The sequence below is a fragment of the Esox lucius genome, chromosome 19, assembly GCF_011004845.1.
Source record: "Esox lucius isolate fEsoLuc1 chromosome 19, fEsoLuc1.pri, whole genome shotgun sequence".
Taxonomy (NCBI): Eukaryota; Metazoa; Chordata; class Actinopteri; order Esociformes; family Esocidae; genus Esox; species Esox lucius.
Genome location: NC_047587.1, coordinates 31802970 through 31823415, shown reverse-complemented (window position 1 = coordinate 31823415; position 20446 = coordinate 31802970). Strand labels below are relative to the sequence as shown.

Below are 20446 nucleotides of genomic sequence, written 5' to 3'. Positions count from 1 at the left end.
GGCAAATCTGCATAATTTAAACCCTCGTCTTGCAATGATGCAACTAACCATGAGGCAGTGACTTTACCTGTGCATCACACAGGGGCTCCCATAACTTGACCTATATAATTATTTCCGTACCTGTGAATGACGAGGACTGTGAGTGAATGGATCCTTTATTGAGCATGGTCATAATCTGGCCAACAAAGTCTTTGGGAATAAAGTTGGCAAATGGCAAGATCTCTGTGCTGATGAGCTGTACCACCTGGAAAACCCATAGAGACACAGGCAGACCGCAGAAAGGGTCAGTTGTACAGGCAATATTACAAATCAAAGAAACAGCCTTGCGGTTAAAGCACCAGTAACTAAAAGGTTGCTACAGTGAATCCCTGAACCAGTAAGGTGAAAAATCTATCATTCTGTACCAGGGCAAAACAGCTGACCTTAATTGCTCCCGCAAAACCCTCCAGAAAGGTGCATATGCTAAATTAATTGAATGTAAATGCTGAAGTCAGGTTTTACCTCAACATCAATGGCTTCATTCTTCTGGAACTCCTGGATAGACATATTGTCTGGAGGTGTGCTGTAAAAGAAACAGTAACAGAAATGTTATAAATGAGCTAATGCTTTATGGCATTTTCTATGCATTGTCTTTACTGAATTAATGATTGTTGTCAAAATGTCAGTCAGACATGCTCCGACGCAAAACGTAGAAATCGTTCCAACATTACCAGGCAACTTGGACCAGGTTCCCCAGAAAGCTAAATACTGAAACTCCTTTAAACTCTTTGAATAGGAAAATATCAAAACAACAATGTTGTAATCCCCGCCCCATTTTTTTATACATTATTAAACATCTAAGTGGTCTTAGTGTGAAATTGGAAAATCGTGTAGTAGTGTGTCATAGAGTACAAGTACCAGTCAAAAGTTTGAACACACTTACTCATGAAAGTGAATGGACAAGTGTGTCCAAACCTTTGACCGGTACTGTATATATCCTGGAAATTGGAGAGGAGGTATTACACACTATCACATTTTATTGGCCTATTGCTTTTAAAACAATTGCCTGTACTCTGGATCCCTAAATCAGCCAGTAGATAGTATTGGCATATTTGACTAGAACACATACATTCATTCATATTTTCATGATAAAGTATATTTTGCTTACATATGTTCAAAGTATGAAGTGTGCTGTCAGATCAATATGCATTCTTCCTACAACAATCATGATGAGGCAGAGCAGCTTGTGCACTTTCCTCCTTTTCTCACTGCTTCAGTGTTGCCAGATCGGAAATTATCCTACACCACTTGGGGACTTTTTCAGATCTTTGGGGTGGACTGAGTAGTAATTAAGCAACATTTTTGGTGAACCTGCCAACCCAGCCCTACCTGAAGATTTGCATTGCCACAGCTACCAGATAATCACAGATTTCTTTATCTGGTAGCCTGCTAAATTGACAGTGCATTTTAAGTGATTTTACAATTAGAGAGCCATTTGAAAGTATTAAGAGAGATTGAGAATATCTAAAAAGAAGAATTCAACTCAAAACTGTGATCGCTGCCAAAAGCACTTCTATATATTGGCAAAATAAAACATAAAAACGATTATGGGGTATTATATGTATATTGATGGCCAAATATATATTAAATCAATTATAAATTAAGTCTATAACACAAGAAAATGTGGAGAACATAAAGGGGTCTAAATAATTTCCGAAAGTACTGTGCATAAACACTTCACATGCTAATATTGACTTTGGTAGTATTGCCTAAATACATTTCCTAGCTATCCAGCAACTGAGGTAAAAATGTACACCTAGCTAGCCCACCTGTCTCTCCAGAACAAGGCTTGCATTGGTGGATTAGCCTTTTAGCTTTTTTAAAGTATCTCAGATATTTCAAAGTTAGTTACCAACCTTTTGGTGAAGAGGAAGTCTTCGAAGGCATTGGCCAATTCTGGCCACATGGTTTCAAACTTCCCAGAGGAGGCATGCTGGCGGGCCACAGGCAGCCCGATGGACAGCACTTTGAGAAGGGAAGATACGGCCAGCTTCCATGTGCTTTCTGACGGGCATGCATACTTCAGGCTCAGGGGTATCCGCAGGGTCTATAGATGAAGCACAGAAAAGGCAGAAATAGAGTCATAAACACAGATCAGCCATAACATTATGAACACCTGCCTAATATTGTGTAAGTCCCACTCAAGCCATCAAAACTGTTGGATCGGACCACACGGGCCAGCCTTCACTAACCACGTGAATCAATAAGCCTTGGCTTCCAATGACCCTGTCGTTGGTTCACCGCTTTTCCTTCCTTGGACAACTTTTGCTAGGTACTGACCACTGCAGACCGGGAACACCCCACAAGGGCTGCAGTTTTGGAGATGCTCTGACCCAGTCGTCAAAGTTGCTCAGATCTTTATGCTTGCCAATTTTTCCTGCTTCTCACATATCAACTTTGAGGACAGAATGTTCACTTGCTGCTTAATATATCCCACCCATTGACATTACCATGATGACGAGATTATCAGTGTTATTCACTTCAGTTGTCAGTGGTCATAATGTATATGGCTGATATATATATAAAAAAATACCTATTCTCTCACTGCTAAACAATGCTCCCACTTGGCCAGATCTTCAGACATCACAGTGTTTATTTCCATTGCTACGCAGAACATACACAGGTGTACATAAAAACGAAGCCTGCCATGCCAACCCTGTCCAACTGTCTGGATGAGGTAAGATGTTGGATGCAACTCAACTTCCTCCAACTCAATACCTCTGAAATGTGACCTACTCTCTTTTAAGGCCCACATTAGACATTTCTGTAAAACATCTTTTCACTTTAAGAACATCTCTCGCCTAATCTGATCCAGAACATCTTATCCATACATTAGTTTTCTCCAGAATTGATGATGGGAATGTAGTACTAGTGGGACTGCCAGCAAATTAAATACAGAAAATACAGCTCATCCAAAACAGTGCAACAAGGATCCTGAGACAATCAGATAAATCTGCCCACATCACACCTCTCTTTGCTGACCTTCGTCACACCTCTCCTTGCTGCTACATTATTATATAATAATATATAAATAATTTAGTTTACTGTATTATCATTATAGTTTAATGTAAATATTCAGTACATATATTATTTTATTTAATATTATTACCTGCATATTTATTATTTTCTTTTCGATGCACTTTGAGATTATTCCTTTATAATGAAAAGCGCTTTATTCGTCTATAATGAAATTATGTAATCGCTGTGAGATGCAAATTGTCTCAGCACTGTCCAGGGTGGATAGGTAAGATGGGTAAGATGACGAGGCTGCCTTAACATGTCTCGTTCCAGCAACTCCTGGTGGTCAGGTGCCTGACAGCTCAATCTGTTCTTTTTTGAATATCTATATTATTTTTGTAATTTAATTCTTTATGAGACAGGAAGGTGGTGTAGGATCCAGGAGAGTTTCTTGCGGAAAGAGCAGCAGATGGGATTAAAACCCACTCGGCAGCGTTACATGTGTGCTGGACGCAGTGGCTTTGACCGGTGGACCACTCAAGGACATTAATTCTTCTCATAGTTGAAGCGTATACATTAGTAAAAGATAAACCTACTTAGATAATAACCATTTTCTCAGTTATACTCACATTTTATACTGGTACTGAAAGTAAGCACTGTGATCAGAATGGCTTTGGAAGATCAGAGGACATATCACTAGAGCACAGGTGTCCCACAGAGGGCCAAGTGTCTGCAAGTATTCCCTTTCACTTGATTGGTTAATTAGGTAACTAATTAGTTAGGATCTCCCCTCAACTGGTTGCATAGGACTCAATTGGGCATAATTTAAAAGGAAATGATGCCCAATTGTAAGAAGTTGCTGCGATAACGCAAGACCCAGACAGTAAATTGGATCACAAAATTCAAAGGTGGAAAGAAATCAGGTAAGATTTTACATTTATACTGATAATATTGGTAATATGTATTGATGTTGGCAACAGCACCTTGATGATGTTCTGTAGGACCTTCTCATTGATGACAGCTTTATGACAGGCTGTTTTGTGATACAGGTCCACCACCACTTCCAGGGACCTCTCAGCAAAGGGGACATAGTTTAAGGCAACCCATTCTGCCTGAGAAGACACAGAGAAAGATAGACTGGGTTTATTTCAAGGTTAACATCCCTCCATTTAAACACTGAGATTTGCGATAAAAACCAACATGCAAATATGGACACGGATAACAACAACAATCAGTAATATAAGTGATAGTAGGATGAAACTTAACAAGTAAGTAGGATGGTAATCAAGGTGTAGATAGCAGGATGGCACTTAATAGATAGAAAGTAGGATGGGATTAAAAAGGGTAGATTGTAGGATGGGAGGTAACAGGTAGATAGTAGGATGGGAGGTAACAGGTAGATAGTAGGATGACATGTAACAGTAAGACAGTTGGATGGGAATTTCCAGGTATATAGTAGGGTGGGTTGTAACAGGTACATAGTAGGGTGGGTTGTAACAGGTACATAGTAGGGTGGGTTGTAACAGGTACATAGTAGGGTGGGTTGTAACAGGTACATAGTAGGGTGGGTTGTAACAGGTACATAGTAGGGTGGGTTGTAACAGGTACATAGTAGGGTGGGTTGTAACAGGTACATAGTAGGGTGGGTTGTAAGAGGTACATAGTAGGGTGGGTTGTAAGAGGTACATAGTAGGGTGGGTTGTAACAGGTACATAGTAGGGTGGGTTGTAACAGGTACATAGTAGGGTGGGTTGTAACAGGTACATAGTAGGGTGGGTTGTAACAGGTACATAGTAGGGTGGGTTGTAACAGGTACATAGTAGGGTGGGTTGTAACAGGTACATAGTAGGGTGGGTTGTAACAGGTACATAGTAGGGTGGGTTGTAACAGGTACATAGTAGGGTGGGTTGTAACAGGTACATAGTAGGGTGGGTTGTAACAAGTAGATTGTAGGGTGGGTTGTAACAAGTAGATCGTAGGGTGGGATGTAACAAGTAGATAGTAGGGTGGGTTGTAACAGGTACATAGTAGGGTGGGTTGTAACAGGTACATAGTAGGGTGGGTTGTAACAGGTACATAGTAGGGTGGGTTGTAACAGGTACATAGTAGGGTGGGTTGTAACAAGTAGATAGTAGGGTGGGTTGTAACAAGAAGATCGTAGGGTGGGATGTAACAAGTAGATCGTAGGGTGGGTTGTAACAAGTAGATCGTAGGGTGGGTTGTAACAAGTAGATCGTAGGGTGGGGTGTAACAGGTAGATCGTAGGGTGGGATGTAACAGGTAGATAGTGAAATGGGACATAGTAGGTAGAAATACAGAGGAATAACCACTAGTTAGTGGCAGACAGAACACACAGGTTCAAGTGAGTGATGTAGATGAGGTCCTACCATGCGGTGGGTGAAATACCTCATCTACTGTGGTAGTGATGGGACCTTTGAGCAGTAGTACACAGCTGAGTACAGCAGAGTAACAGTATGTGAGGGGGCTGAAGGAGGGAGTTGGGACTCACCGGTGCAAACAGTTGGATCTAAAGGTTGATCCAGTGAGTAGATAGATAGTACGACACAAAAACAGAACAACGAGAAGGTTGGAGTTAACTTGTTTGCTGGTGCCTGATATTATTGCAACTTGTCGCCACTGACCCTTTGACGGACATCGGCAATCATGTTTGTTAACAGTTTGATTTAATATACTGACTGGAAAAAACGACTGATATGTGAACTGATGGACAGACATGGAGCTTTTACTGGTGAGTGCTCTCATAGCGTAGACAGACATGGAGCTTTTACTGGTGAGTGCTCTCATAGCGTAGACACATAGCTGATTCAGCCACCACCATGAAGTCTGGTCATCAAACACATTTCTCCCCTCAGAAGTACAGCAGCTGGTACAGCAGATTAATTTATTTAATAGAAGACTGGACATTTTTGAGAATAGTGAGGAAAAACACCTACAGGAGATAGTAGTTTTGTTTAAAAAAGTCCCATCTGTTTTGAAAAGTGTGATAAAATAAAATGTAATCCATCAACTTCATAAAAAGTGAAAATATAAAATGTTTGTACAAAATAAAAATCAAATAACTGTCTTGATATTTCATTGGGACTTATTTGTCCTGCACTCAGGGAAAAGGCATGAATTATGTCTTAAAACTGGAAACGTTTTTCCTTGTGGCTAGCCAGCCTAGGGAGCTAGTGAAATAGAGAAAGAAGATTGATGGTGTAAGGCTGCTTATGCTATTTGAAAGACTTGTTTCATGTGATTAGGACAATAGAGGAGGGGCATATGAAGACTAGACAGAAGAAAAAGAAGAAGCTTCATGAACGTCAGAGGGGTGGGAAATGACCAGTCATGTTCAGAAAGTCAGGATAGGAACGACCATTGGCGTAGAAGTGTTTCAGCAACATTCCATGAATAAAAATATCTGGATATCGAAATAGAAAAAAAAAAGAATGCTTGAAGGAGAGAGGAAAATAAACTTGAACAAAAAGGGAGAAAAAACAAGTCGGAGAGATTTGTTACCTGGTTGTATTTAGCATTGGCCACATGCTTGGTTTCCACCTTGCCATATTGAGGGGGCTTGCAGGAGAACTCGACGAAGAGAAGCAGCTGTTCAAAGATGGCCGGGTACATGACCTGCAGATTCTCTGGCCCTACACAGATGGCCTACAGAGGGAGAACCAGAGGACCTCATTCACTAGAACCAGGCCACATCGCCAGAACCAGGCGACCTGCTCACTACGCCTCTGGTTATTATCGAGATAGAATTGCCCTTGAAAACAAGGTGCTGGTCTCTGCAACAGTGTAAAGTAATACACAAATCTAAACAGAATGGCGCTTAGAGAGCGCGTGCAGGTCAGACAAGCCCTGGGCTGCTTCCCGACACCCACCTTCTGGAGCACGTCGAGTGCAGTGAGGACAGCCTCCTGCAGGCTGGTGAGGACAGCCTCTGTGTAGGAAGGCAGAATGAAGGGCGAGGCGTCACTGCTGATGGGTACGGACACGGCCCCGTGGAGGATCACCCCCAGCTTCCTCAGGTCGTCCATGCTGAAGCCAGTCTTTATGTGCTGGTAGAGGGCAGGGAAGATCTGGACTAACGCCGTCAAGAACGGCTGACTGGGGATGAACGAGGGCCTGTCCGTCCCCGTCCCGCCGCCGGGGGGTCTCGTGCTGTCTGTGCCTGTCCGGTACCAAGTGTTCCACGCCGACCACCACAGGGCGGAGTCCTCCAGCGCTGACTCCTCCCCCGGGGGAGGGACCTGGAGCTCAGCGCTGCTGTAGCGCGTAAGCCTCTCGAGCATGGAGTCCGAGCGCAGCAGAGGTCTGCCGGGTCCCGAGGCGCCGAGCGGGTCGATGAGGACCGGGGGAACGCCCAGGGCGGCCAGGGCGAGGGCTTCGGTGGGCAAGGCGGACTCCTTGACTGGTGTGCCAATTTGGAGGATCTCCTGGAAGGACTTGAGCGCCGCCAGGGATACCTCGTTGTTCTTACTAAGGGCAGCAGACTGAATGTGGTCCAGCAGAACTTCCCACGCCTTGAAGAAGTCCCCTGCGGAGTGGACACATGAACCAGGTACGATTGTTTACTATCCCTGTGAGGACAGTCTGGTCCACACACACATGCACGCACGCACACTTGTTTTTGTAACTTGTGGGGACCAGAAAAACCAAATTCCATGCTCCCTTGCCCTAACCCTAACCTCAATAAAGGAACATTTATGCCTAAAATGTACCTAGATGTAATGGCCTTACCTTAACCCTAAACTTAAACAATAACAACTGGACCTTAAAGAAACCCCAATTCTCACTGTAAAGTTAACTGTATGTTTGACCCTAAACCGGAAATAGACTTTTGATTTGTGGGGACCAGAAAAATTTCCCCACAAGTGACATTGTACTATACTTATGGGGACATAATGTCCACACACACACCTAGCTGCTGCAGCAGGTATCTCCTGGTGTTGAAGATACGCGCCACCCCCGCCAGCGTCAACACCCAGGTCTCCGCCCACTGTTTTTCAGCCGTGTCCCGTGAGTGGTGGATGAGGATGTTGCCGCCGCCCGACTCGATTTTCTCCTTGTCAGCCGTGGTCGAAGACTTCCTCACGCAGTCCAGCAGGTGGAACAGCACCTGGTTTAACACAGGCAAACAGGCGGTCAGCGGGGGGGCGGACGGTCCGCGGGGTCGTGCGGGTCACGAGATGTGACCGGGGCCGTTGGCGCGCCATCGGCGTGACGGAGCTCGGTACCTTCCATACGACGATGTGCCAGGTGGGCTGTTGCAGCAGGGTGCCGTGGGCGGCGATGGTGGAGAACATGGTCTGACCGGCACTCTTCCTGACAGCGGGCCGGGGGTCCACGCAAAGCTCGCCCAGCTTGGCGTACAGACACAGCCACAGACAGTCAAAGGGCGGGGCTGGGTGGAAGGGTCTGTTCAGGGGCTCGCCCTTCTCCTGGGCCTGTTTCTGCAACACCGCCTCCTCTCTCTCCAGCTCCTGGGTGATGGCCTCGCCCCTCTGGAAGAAGTAGTCTGAGATGTTCCACTGCGGGGGTAAAAAGGGAGGTGCGTGTGTGTGTGTGTGGGGGGGGGGGGTACAAATGGTCACTGACAAAGTGTCAAAATGCCCAAGAGGCAAGGCTTCGGTTTTAACTATTTGATGGCGGGGCACGATTACAACCGCAGCAGCATGCTAAACAATAATCAGGTGAAAACAGCCGTACCGGAGTTCTAAACACACGGGAAGGTATACAAGACAATGCTACGGTCAAGTAGGCGAAGCACTCGAGGAGTGCACAGTCTCACCAGGAGTCCTATGGAGGTGAGACTGATGTTGAGCTCCTGGTTCTGAAGGCCGAAGCTGCCGGCTACTTCCACTACGATCTGGAGGCACGTGCAGGGCATAGTGGGGAGGAAGTCCGTCACCACCAGCTGCAGACACTGGAAGGCTGTTCGGATTAAGGACTCGCTGGGGGACGGCGGGGAATAGACAAGGCACTTCTCAGAGTCTGACGGAGACTAGACATTTCCAGGACTATTTCGGAGATACTGGACGCTAAGCTGAATTTAGGTCTACATCACGGGGCCGGTTTCGCAGGCACAGATTAAGCCTAATCCTAGAAGAATATTAATGCTAAAAAACTTCAAGTGTTAATAGAGTTACAATGTGAAAGACACTCCGTGAAGGTTTTCCCCTCTGAATCGTCACCCTCTAGTTCAAACCACCCCGCCCCCCACCTTCCCTTGCCCTCTCACCCCTGGTCATTGCGGATGGCCCCTATGACCCCCAGCACTAAGGGCCAGCCAGGCCCCAGACTGTCCCCCTGGCTCTGGAGAATCTGCAGCACGCTCTCCAGCTGCTTCTGGCGGATGTCGGCGTGTAGCACGTTGGACAGCTCCTTCAGCGGGTTCAACAGCAGGAGCTGCAGTCTCTGACAGAGACAGGAAAGAGAGAGACAGAGGCGCGTTACGATACCGGCACGGCGACGCGGGAGAACCGAGCCCTGTCTGGAACACGAGAACGCGTCCGCCGTGTCTGGGCCGGTTACCACGTCGCTCTACACTGTGCCCAGTCTGACCGTTAAACAGCAAAGTCCCGTGGCTGCGTTGCTGTGTGAAAATGAACAAGCCGAGCTTCTGGTAGCAGCAGTACCTGGTTCTGCGCCAGCGGGGGGTTGTGTTTGTAGGCCAGGCTGGCTTTGATGAGGGCCGTCACGGCCTCGGCGCCCCACTCTCTCATCCTGGCGTTGGGATGCTGACAGACCTGGAGAAGGAACACCAGGGGACACACACAGGAGCACGGGGGGGGCAGGAATCAGACATGACACGGTACACCCATGTGCACATTAACATGGCGGGGAGGGGGAGGAATGAGACATGACACGGTACACCCATGTGCACATTAACATGGCGGGGAGGGGGAGGAATGAGACATGACACGGTACACCCATGTGCACATTAACATGGCGGGGAGGGGGAGGAATGAGACATGACACGGTACACCCATGTGCACATTAACATGGCAGGGAGGGAGAGGAATGAGAGTGGGAAGGGGGAGAGAGAGAAGCAGAGACAGAGGTAAAGAGAGACAGAGAGATTGGAGTCAGGCGTTCGCTCGGCCCTCCTGATGTTCCCAGCGGGAGATTACAACAGAGACGGTCGGCTTGTGATTTTCTGTTCAGCCAACAGTGAAGTAAGGTAATTCCATTCGACAGACACATAATCATGGTGAAATCAGCTGGCTTTCAGCGAGTCGCATAGTTGCTCATTTCCCTGATCCCCTGGGCTGTTAGCAACACCAACAGAGAGCGAGTCGTCATATTAGCACCATACTTCACGCCCCCACCAGTGTCTGTGTGTTGTCTACTTGTTGGCCAACAGGAAACAAGTGTGTGACTAGAAAAGCAGGCATATCATTAGAACTGATGAGACAAGGTGCTTTACAGGTGTCGCCAGTTTTGTATGCAAAAAATAAAATGTCCCAAAATGCAACTTGTGTGTGTGTGTGTGTGTTTGTGGAAATGTAGAGAACGTAACAGCCGATGCGATAAAACATTTGTTGCAAGTAGCACATTGCATACTTGCAGACCAGACCAGGTGGAGACAGTGGGAATGAAAGACAGGAGAGAGAAAGCGAATGATTGGGGAGATGTTTTCAAGCTTACCTTCTGCAAAACAGACATGGGTTGCAAAAGAAAGAGAAAAAACAACTTGAAGAGAACCATCGGTTTCTGACAAACTCACACCCATATACACAACCTCCACAGACATGGTACATATGATGGGGTCAAACATATTGTCAGCCATACTGTCCCTCTGGTTAGAGTGTAACGATGGATCATTTTCCATTTTGAAAGGCTATTTGTGCTCTGAAGGCACCTGCAAATGTCCACTTCTGAGCTAAATTACATGGGAATCCCTTGACGTTAACCGGATTAGGAAGAATTAGGAAAGACTTAGTCCAAGCCATTGTTGGACTAATTTGCAGTGAAAACCCCAATTTCAGGTTTGAAGGTTATTTTGTCTTCTCAGTCGCTGTGTAGTTGTTAATCAAATACACGCATGACCATGAACATATTTTGTTTTTTTAAAGTTCCAGCAATTGAAGAAACCGTGAATCACATGGGAATTCATAGGGCCACTCAGAGCATTAGAAACGGGTACCATGAAATGGAAAGGCTTGTTAAGTGCGTACAGAGGGACACACAGCTATAGACATCAGGGTTCACCGTCAACAAGGCCCAGGTCTGTCTGGGCTCTCCCCTAACCTCACCCCCCCCCCATCATCGAGCCACGACAGGCAGACAGAGTAAAAGACACCAGGGCACAGGTAGGCCCCCAGGCGACCGCCACACCCGGTAGCCCTGCGGTGGTCCGAACGGGCAACGAGACACGCACCTCCAGTAGATGACCGGTGAGGGGCCTCCACAGGATCTCGATACGGTCCATGTTGACCAGTCCCGTCTCCAGCAGCTTGGCCACGGCAAACAGGGACGGCTCCTGGGGGACACAAGCCACGGGTTCGCCGTTAGCGTCCGCTCGGCGACACCAGGCTCGGGCGGACGAGGCCCTGCGCGCGGCCGTTACCTTGTTGGTCCCGTAGGCCATCTCCATGGCCTCCAGGGAGAGGGAGCAGAGGGCGTTGATCAGGTGATGCAGTGACACGTCGTCCAGATACTGGGAGCTCTCGAACAGCCGGGACAGGATGTTGGAGATGACCGGCAGGTCCGTCATCACCGCCGTGGTCAGGACCTGCGACACACCACCGAGTCAGACAGCCCGCTGGTTTGAGCCGGCCCCGGGGTCATTCGTCAACGTCTAGCAATGGCGTTTAGGTTGGGGCTCGCGTCCCGTGGCTTTAACCAGCGGGCTGGTTAACGACGTTAACGAGCTGACGGCCAATGACACCCGCTTGGAGCCGTTGGCAAATTGAAGCGGAGTATTGGACGCCAGTCCGCTGCGGTTAGGCCGGGAGGTGATCTTGGTCTTACCGTGCTGGGCCCCTCGACAGCCCGACCAGGCTTCAGAGCACCTCCGACCCCTGGCTTCAGGCCCAGGATCCACACCAGGTGCTGAGAGAGGAGGGAAAGAGTGAGGGGGACAAAAGGGCAGAGAGGGAAAAGGGATTCTCCCAGACCAACCCACAATACAAACAACAAATGTAAAATCATTTTAAGGGAAATAATGGTTTTGCGCCTGAGTGGCCGAAAGAGAAAGGGAGTTCCCCAGGTTGGCTGTACTGGGCAGAGGGGGTCTGCCAGCGAGGACGGAGTGGGGGGTGGTGGTACGGTGGTTTACCTGCAGAGTGGCCAGAACCAGCTGCCAGGAGGTACCGAGCACAGCCCCGTGGCAGTGAGCCAGATTTAACAGGGTTCGCATACACTGGATATTCTTAGCTGTTAGCTGATAGAGATGGAGACGGAGATGGAGACGGAGATGGAGACGGAGATGGAGACGGAGATGGAGACGGAGATGGAGATGGAGATGGAGACGGAGATGGAGACGGAGACGAGGGTGAGCAGGGAAGAGTTAGGAAATGAAAAAGGGCAAGGGATTGTGGGGAGAGAGAAGAGAAAGGTGGGAGATTAAACACACTGTTACATCACACTAATGTCGGTGTGTGTGTTGGTCTGACTGTCTATGCCCTGTGAAGTTCCAGTAGTGTGTTGAGGGTCCTTACCACCACGGTGCCCTGGGGCTGGACAGTGAGAGGCTGACCCACAGCCACCACCTGCTGATGAGACTCACTGGACGGGCTGATGATCTGCACACTCTGACCCTGGATAGAGTAGGCTGAGGAGAACACAGACACACTGAATATACAGTCTGACCCTGGATAGAGTAGGCTGAGGAGAACACACACACACACACAGAATATACAGTCTGACCCTGGATAGAGTAGGCTAAGGAGAACACACACACACACACACACACTGAATATACAGTCTGACCCTGGATAGAGTAGGCTGAGGAGAACACACACACACACACACACACACACTGAATATACAGTCTGACCCTGGATAGAGTAGGTTGAGGAGAACACACACACACACACACTGAATATACAGTCTGACCCTGGATAGAGTAGGTTGAGGAGAACACACACACACACACACAGAATATACAGTCTGACCCTGGATAGAGTAGGTTGAGGAGAACACACACACACACACACTGAATATACAGTCTGACCCTGGATAGAGTAGGTTGAGGAGAACACACACACACACACACAGAATATACAGTCTGACCCTGGATAGAGTAGGTTGAGGAGAACCCATACACACACTGAATATACAGTCTGACCCTGGATAGAGTAGGTTGAGGAGAACACACACACAGAATATACAGTCTGACCCTGGATAGAGTAGGTTGAGGAGAACCCACACACACTGAATATACAGTCTGACCCTGGATAGAGTAGGTTGAGGAGAACACACACACTGACTACACACTCTGACCTTGGATAGAGTAGGCTGAGGAGAACCCACACACACTGAATATACAGTCTGACCCTGGCTAGAGTAGGTTGAGGAGAACACACACACTGACTACACACTCTGACCTTGGATAGAGTAGGCTGAGGAGAACCCACACACACTGAATATACACTCTGACCTTGGATAGAGTAGGCTGAAGAGAACACACACACTCTGAATACAAGTCCAGAACAAAGGGCACGATCCTTTGGAGGTCAATATATTTAGACTTATATTTTTCCCAACACTGGACCATTCTTGTCTTCATAGTGTAGCTTACTCAAGACAGAACCCCTGACGACAACAACACACTATAACAAAGTTTGTGTTATGTCGCAACTTGGGCCACCCATTGCTTACATTTATCCAGGCTGAGTCACATTGGATTCAAATGTCTGCTTTAGGGCATATTATTCTAATTGCTATCATTCCATACTCGGAACTGAATGCCTGAGTCAAGCTAGCTATCTGCCACAGTGACTTGATTCATTAAATCCTAGCGAAACATCCATCCTGCTGATCTACACTTGCAAGCTTTATCTCACAGGCAAATTTCAAAAGTGGTGTGTGTATTAGAGGGAGAGAGTGTGCGAGTGACTGTTTGTGTGTGTGTGAGAGTGTGTGAGAATGTGTGTGCGCAGGAACGTACAAATGTGTGTGCCTAGACCCCCTGACACATTCATCCTGGTGTTACTAATTACATCGAACAAGAAAACAGTTGAGGCACAGCCAGGATTAATGTCATATAACTGGAGCATCACCATGGTTAGTATTGAAATGATTCATATGGCTCTAGAGAGACACACGTATCACAAACGTACAGGCGTTTGGCAAGTCGGAGTAAAAAGTTAAGAGAACGCCTAAATAATTAACTACCCGTTCTTTATAGTTTATACCAAAATAAATGTACCAAAGCCAGTGTAGGACGGACACGGACACAGACACACAGCTCACTCTTGTTGTTGAGGTTGGCTGCGTTGCTGCTGAGGACAGTCAGGGCGTAGTGAGGAGGCAGGGAAGCCTTGCAGATGGCCGTGATGAAGGCATCGCGAGGTGTCACCAGGCCCAGTCGACCACACAGAGATGCCACGGTCAACTCCGCCTTCAGGATGTTCTCTGTCGCAGTCTCATCAGTGCTAGATGGGAAAGAGAGGGTTATGAGTCAGGAACAAACATGGACGAAGGCCTAATCGTCCAGGGACAAGCTCACACCACCTAACTGCATCGTACGGTCTGTGAAAAAAACATGGGAAGGGGCCCATTTATGAAGAACTTTGGGCTGCTGATATTTATAGCACAAGAAAATCCTACTAGCAATGTTTTCAAACGAGAAAAGTTCATTGCAATATCAAATCGCAATACCGAGTATATCTCAAAACACAAAGAACTGCATTATTATCATAAGTTGGCCCTTAGGATGGACTGAAACATGCATACATAGGGGACTGTAGTGACAGCTTCGCCTTTTTCACAAATCTTTGTACATTTTCTGCCTCTAGAACACAATGGAGAAAATTACGCAATTACATCATTTTTGTTGATGTGGGAATGCAAGACTAATTAAGTGCGAACTGTCACAATAACTGCACATTTAGGTAAAAAGTATTGCAAAACGGTTGAACTTTGGGTTCCCCTGGTCAAACGTTCAAGGTAACTTGAGAAGACACTGAACACAGACTGTGAGGAGGGTTGTTTACCTGGCGTCCAACAGGAGAGAAAGGGCTGCCAGCAGACCACACCAACAGGCACTCACCATCTCCTCCCACACCAGATGAGCTCCTGCAGAGAAACGCAGTTCAGCAACATCATGGACCAACAATATATATTCATACAGGCATATTTAAATGCTACTTTAACACCTGGATAGAGAAGACAACTCATTCATTGCTAGAAGCTGGCGTTCTATCAAATTCTTCAGGAACTGCAGGTATTGGATTGGCCACTAGAGGTCAGAAAAGCGTAAGCTATGATTCAGCTTTCATTTTCAGAAAAGCACCCAGTTCCTAAGCCAAAGATCTCTCTTATCCCCCTGCTTCCTCCTTACCAGGCTCAGGCTGGGCGTTCTGGTCGGGGTTGGCCTCCCTGCGTACAGCCGACTCCTCCTCCTCTTTGGCCAGTTCCCTCTCAATCATGGAGGTGATGCCTCGGACGAGGTCCAGGAGGGCGCTGAAGGCCACAGACATGGCATAGCCCTCGGGGATGGATGGGGGCTCCACCTTGTCCAACATCTCCAGACTGGGGGAGGAGGACGACAGGACCTTTGTATGAACCCACACTCTTACTGCTGCCGCTTCCACACCGGCAGGATCAGCTGCACCTGGCCATTTGTTCTGATAGATTCTTATTAATATACACAATGATCTCTTCCCTCTGGCAGGTGTAATGTGGGTCATGAGGAAGCTGATGTGTTCCCTACTGGTAGACTAGAATAAAGGTGATGTTCAGTATTGGTAGTGTTCCTGGGAGACTAGAATAAAGGTGATGTTCAGTATTGGTAGTGTTCCTGGGAGACTAGAATAAAGGTGATGTTCAGTATTGGTAGTGTTCCTGGGAGACTAGAATAAAGGTGATGTTCAGTATTGGTAGTGTTCCTGGGAGACTAGAATAAAGGTGATGTTCAGTATTGGAATAGTGTTGAAGTTTAGTATTGGTACTGCTCTGTTGGACTAGAATAATGGTGATGTTCAGTATTGGAATAATGTTGATGTTCAGTATTGGTACTGCTCTCATTAGGCTAATGATGCTCACTACTGTAATATGACTAAACTGTCCTCCAGGGTGTCTAGTCAGCGATAACAGCTGAACTGCCATCACCAGTGGTTCAAAATGATCACGGTTTAACAGCCTGCCTCCGACAAGCTTTGTTGGATGACCCAATGGATGGTTACACTCTGATTACAATGTAACAGACCGGTGTCTGGTTTATGTGGGCATGTGTGTGTGTGTGTGTGTGTGTGTGGTACTACTCACTAGGTAGCCTTGGCGCTGCCCTGCACACTGACGGTCATCAGTGGGATCCAGGTACCGCGGTACTCAAAGGCAGCCTGAGCGGTCAGACCGGCCCCCTGTCCCCCAGCTCCTGGGGCCCCCTGGGCAGCCCCCTGGAGCCCCGACCCAGAGCCACCTGGGAAGGCAGAAGATGGCCATTAGTGTGAGGCAGGAACAAAAGCCTGCACACCGTGTAGCCTCCACACTCTCCTGTACCCTGATGAGTAACCCACACCTATCCTGAGTGTTAACGTGCTGCCCTTATTTCCCACCACCGTCTCCACCTGAACTCGTTAAGACAACGTGGGGTCCCGTTCAGGGGGTACGAACCAGCGGGGGCATTGGTGGCAGCAGGGTTGCCCGCGTTGGGGACAATGAACAGGGACTGGATGAAGGAGCCCAGAGCGTTGACGATGTCCCTGAACACCTTGGTGGAGTGCTGCTTCATGTCGTAGGACTGGCAGAAAGACCTACACAACCGTGGGCACACAACACAGATGATCTTTCAAGACACATTCGTAGCAAAATGCTGAACCGCGTAACACAAACAGAGGATAGGGAAATAAAAAACATCAATGGAGACAGAATAGGGAGGGAAGGTTAGGGTGAAGGGGTGTAAAAAAGTATATTATAAACTGGCTGCTCTGAATCCTGATTGGTTGATAGATGTGGTATATGAGACTATATACCCCAGGTACAACATCACATTTTAATGCTTTACCTACATTGGTAACCAGTTTATAATTGCAATAAGGCATCTCTGATTGTTGTGGTCTACCGCTAGTTTACCAAAGTAAAGCGCTGTGTTCAAGCACTCCACAATGCATTGTGCCTAAGAACAGCTCTATTAACCATATACTACTTAAATAACCCATGGAAAATATACCAAAGTGAGGTTTCAGGTTGGGGTAGGTTTAAATTAGGGGGTCAATGCAAGCGTAGTAGAGTTTGCGTGTGTGTGTGCGCGTGCGTGTTAGGGGTGTCGCAATATGCCGGTATTGATGATAACTGTGATATAAAAAAAATGAAATATTAAACTAGGAGTCTGGACCTACAGTATACACTAGTGTTTAAATTAACGCCTTTTCGTTTTTATTTGTACAGTTATGGTTACAGATGCTCTCCTCCTCCATAGACTCGTATTTTGAGTGTAATTAATTTGCCAATAAAGAGAAGAAAAAAAAAACCATTAAACAAAGTAGATGAATATGACTGACAACATTTTCTTTCGTCAAAATTCCTTTAGATACCGCGATAATATTGTTACCGTGAATTCTTATGACTATGATAATCATGTAGTGAAAATCGGATTTCGTGACAGCCCGTGTGTGTGTGTGCACGCGCGTGTGTGTGTGTGTGTGTGTGTGTGTGTGTGTGCGTGTGTGTTCCACCTCACCGTAGCAGGTGTGGCTGTACACACAGTCGATGGACTGACTCCACGGCCACAGCTCTGAGCCACTGAGGCTTCTCTCCATCCAGGAACTTCACCAGCAGAGAGAGGAAGATCTCACACTCTGTCACCTGCAACCACCACACAAACAGACAGCTCAACAGAGGCCCCCACTCTCAGTCAGCAACCAGCATGGGCAATGCACCAATCAGTGAGTGGCCAATAGAACACCACAACCTCTTAAATCCAGAGCTCCTGAACCAAACTAGCCACAAAAGGTCTTTCTCAACACATTAGGTTGTTGAAAAACAACTTGGCTCCAGGGAAAACTGTACATCATCATGGCTAGTTACTGCGTAGGCTCACCAGTAGGCTGTAGTAGTGTTTGATGAGGACCGACACCACTCTGAGCAGCCTCATGCAGATGGGGAAGTAGGGTTTCTCCACAGGGGCCGGGGAGGCGGAGCTACTGCTGCCCTGGCGGAACTTGATGTTGGGGGAGAACAGCTTGATGACCAGCGGACACACGCGCTCCTTCAGCAGGAAGCTGAACTCCTGGTGCTACACAGAGGGCAGAGGTCAACGGGTGGGGTGAGGAATCGGTACTGATATTAGATGCTCCTGCAGCGAGATGACGTTGTGTTGTGTTGAATGCATAGCAAATATTTAACTGTATATTTGTATTGGATGGTGACACACATTACTCTATCATACCGTATTGAATTGTATCGTACAATAAACCGGCTGTGCATGCGTTCACCTGCGCCATCACACACAAGTCGCTTTGGTTTGTCCCTGTCAGACCCAATAACGACACAGGCCATATAACTAAATGAAATGTCAACCAACTACATTCTTTTAGGGTCAGATTCAAACATAGATTAAAGGACATTGAGAAATTCTTCAAGGGCATTAAGAAATGTGTTAGAATTCATGGGTTGGAAGGCTTGAGTAGAAAGTTTAGGTGTCACGTGTCTCAAACACAACAAAGATCTGCTTCAGCGCCTGTCACAGATGCTCGTTGGCGTGCGTGAGCAGTTAAAGTGGATAAAGTAATTTCACACGTCAGTTTATTTGCAATGTGGTCAGGTTCCACATAATACTGTAGGGTTTGGTACGTCCCTGCAGTGTAGGCTGCTGTATTATGGTGTGAACTGCATGTATACCTGTAGGAAGACCCCAGGGAAGTCATTGAGAACAGACTCCAGGAGCTCCAGACCAAATGTCCGCGTCATCTCTGTCATCCCCACCAGCCAGTAGGGGGCGTCCGCATTCACTAACTGACACAGGTCCTGGAGCAACACACACACACACACACACACACACACACACACATATATATAAATAGGGATACAGACCTACAAACGGAACAGAAGACAGATACTACATTGCCTCTGCAATACAGTAAGTCTGGGTTGTACGTATCCAACGATAGGCGTTTGATATGCATGCATTCTCTCACACACACACACACACACACACCCCCTTCCCACCCGGGGAGTTGAACCCACAGTGCTGGCGGTGGAAGCGTAATGCTCTACCAACTCGGCATGACAAGATGCCAGTCATACGTAGCTCGTTTTGATCTTCATGATTTTTAAAAGTGTAAGTGGGTTACAGTGTAACCTAAGCCAGCAGGCTTCAAAGCAAACACCCGAAACAAGATGCCCGACACACAGGTCAGGACCAGAAAGGAAAAGGAGGTTGTCTCCGGCACTGTTCAACCAATCCAGTAAATCTGGAGCTGAGATTATGATGCTGTGTTCAAAACCATTCTTCACCTTCTCAGCATCCATAACATGAGATTCTGCTTGACCTTTAACTTTTTCCAGTTCTAAAGAGCCGTAACAGTCATTTTCACACAAACCCAAACGTGTACATTTTTTACAAACAGAAAACAACAAGAACAACAACCCTAGATTGGCTGAAAGTCATAGCCACTAAGTCAAAACAGAATTCCTATTGGTGGCACGCTCCAGGCATTCCTATTGGTCGCACGCTCCAGGCATTCCTATTGGTTGCACACTCCAGGCATAAAATCAAAACAGCGTTTCAACAAGAGTATGTGAACAGAATTGGAATGGGGTCGAGGAGCTAGCCAAATTGGACAGGAACGTGGAGTGATATCGGAGGGGGCCATAAGGCTGTTGCTCCATACCGCTCCAGTGGCAGTCACTTGGTCACATGGTCAGGGCATGCCTGGCCCCCATGACATTTGGAGGACACTTATGTGCTGCGCAGCTGGTTCATTAAGATTTTCTGCTCGTTATGCCCTGGCAGCGTGTGGCGGGAGAATGAGGTGTAAAACTCAGCCTGAGAAAAGTGTGTCGGCAACAGGTCCTGGTAAAGATACTGACTCCAGTAGCAGACATTACTGATAATACACCAATAATATGCCCTTTGACAAAAATAAAGAACACAATCTACCATGTCTCAGCCCACAGACTATTAGAACATCTACACTACAGGTACTATAGACAAACATCCTGGCTTTTTTGTGTCATTTTAACTGAATTTGAAGCAAGTACATTATGTATTTTATTTAATACAGCCTTAATGCATATGTTTAAAATCTGATCAAAAGACTTTCTTGATTTT

At 47.0% G+C, this 20446-nt stretch overlaps 1 protein-coding gene across 4 annotated transcripts in view; it reads right to left on the bottom strand.

The window, feature by feature from the left end:
- The window catches only part of mon2 (MON2 homolog, regulator of endosome-to-Golgi trafficking), a 51381-nt gene that overhangs the window by 7198 nt on the left and 23737 nt on the right, over positions 1 to 20446 (bottom strand). Inside the window, exons 7-32 of one of the 4 annotated variants that reach the window (XM_010883949.4) lie at positions 19015 to 19140; positions 18215 to 18409; positions 17855 to 17979; positions 16789 to 16928; positions 16441 to 16594; positions 15515 to 15705; positions 15168 to 15249; positions 14425 to 14606; positions 12669 to 12781; positions 12287 to 12391; positions 11980 to 12060; positions 11576 to 11740; positions 11387 to 11488; positions 10654 to 10656; positions 9642 to 9752; positions 9245 to 9420; positions 8795 to 8957; positions 8241 to 8534; positions 7924 to 8122; positions 6885 to 7540; positions 6517 to 6660; positions 5507 to 5524; positions 3981 to 4109; positions 1896 to 2086; positions 502 to 562; positions 121 to 244 (exon numbers count right to left, since the gene is read on the bottom strand). In XM_010883949.4, the coding sequence (XP_010882251.2) occupies positions 121 to 244; positions 502 to 562; positions 1896 to 2086; positions 3981 to 4109; positions 5507 to 5524; positions 6517 to 6660; positions 6885 to 7540; positions 7924 to 8122; positions 8241 to 8534; positions 8795 to 8957; positions 9245 to 9420; positions 9642 to 9752; positions 10654 to 10656; positions 11387 to 11488; positions 11576 to 11740; positions 11980 to 12060; positions 12287 to 12391; positions 12669 to 12781; positions 14425 to 14606; positions 15168 to 15249; positions 15515 to 15705; positions 16441 to 16594; positions 16789 to 16928; positions 17855 to 17979; positions 18215 to 18409; positions 19015 to 19140 (4030 nt within the window). The remainder of the gene's footprint in view (positions 1 to 120; positions 245 to 501; positions 563 to 1895; positions 2087 to 3980; positions 4110 to 5506; positions 5525 to 6516; positions 6661 to 6884; positions 7541 to 7923; positions 8123 to 8240; positions 8535 to 8794; positions 8958 to 9244; positions 9421 to 9641; positions 9753 to 10653; positions 10657 to 11386; positions 11489 to 11575; positions 11741 to 11979; positions 12061 to 12286; positions 12392 to 12668; positions 12782 to 14424; positions 14607 to 15167; positions 15250 to 15514; positions 15706 to 16440; positions 16595 to 16788; positions 16929 to 17854; positions 17980 to 18214; positions 18410 to 19014; positions 19141 to 20446) is intronic. The other 3 variants (XM_010883951.4, XM_010883950.4, XM_010883953.4) reach the window with 3 other exon arrangements.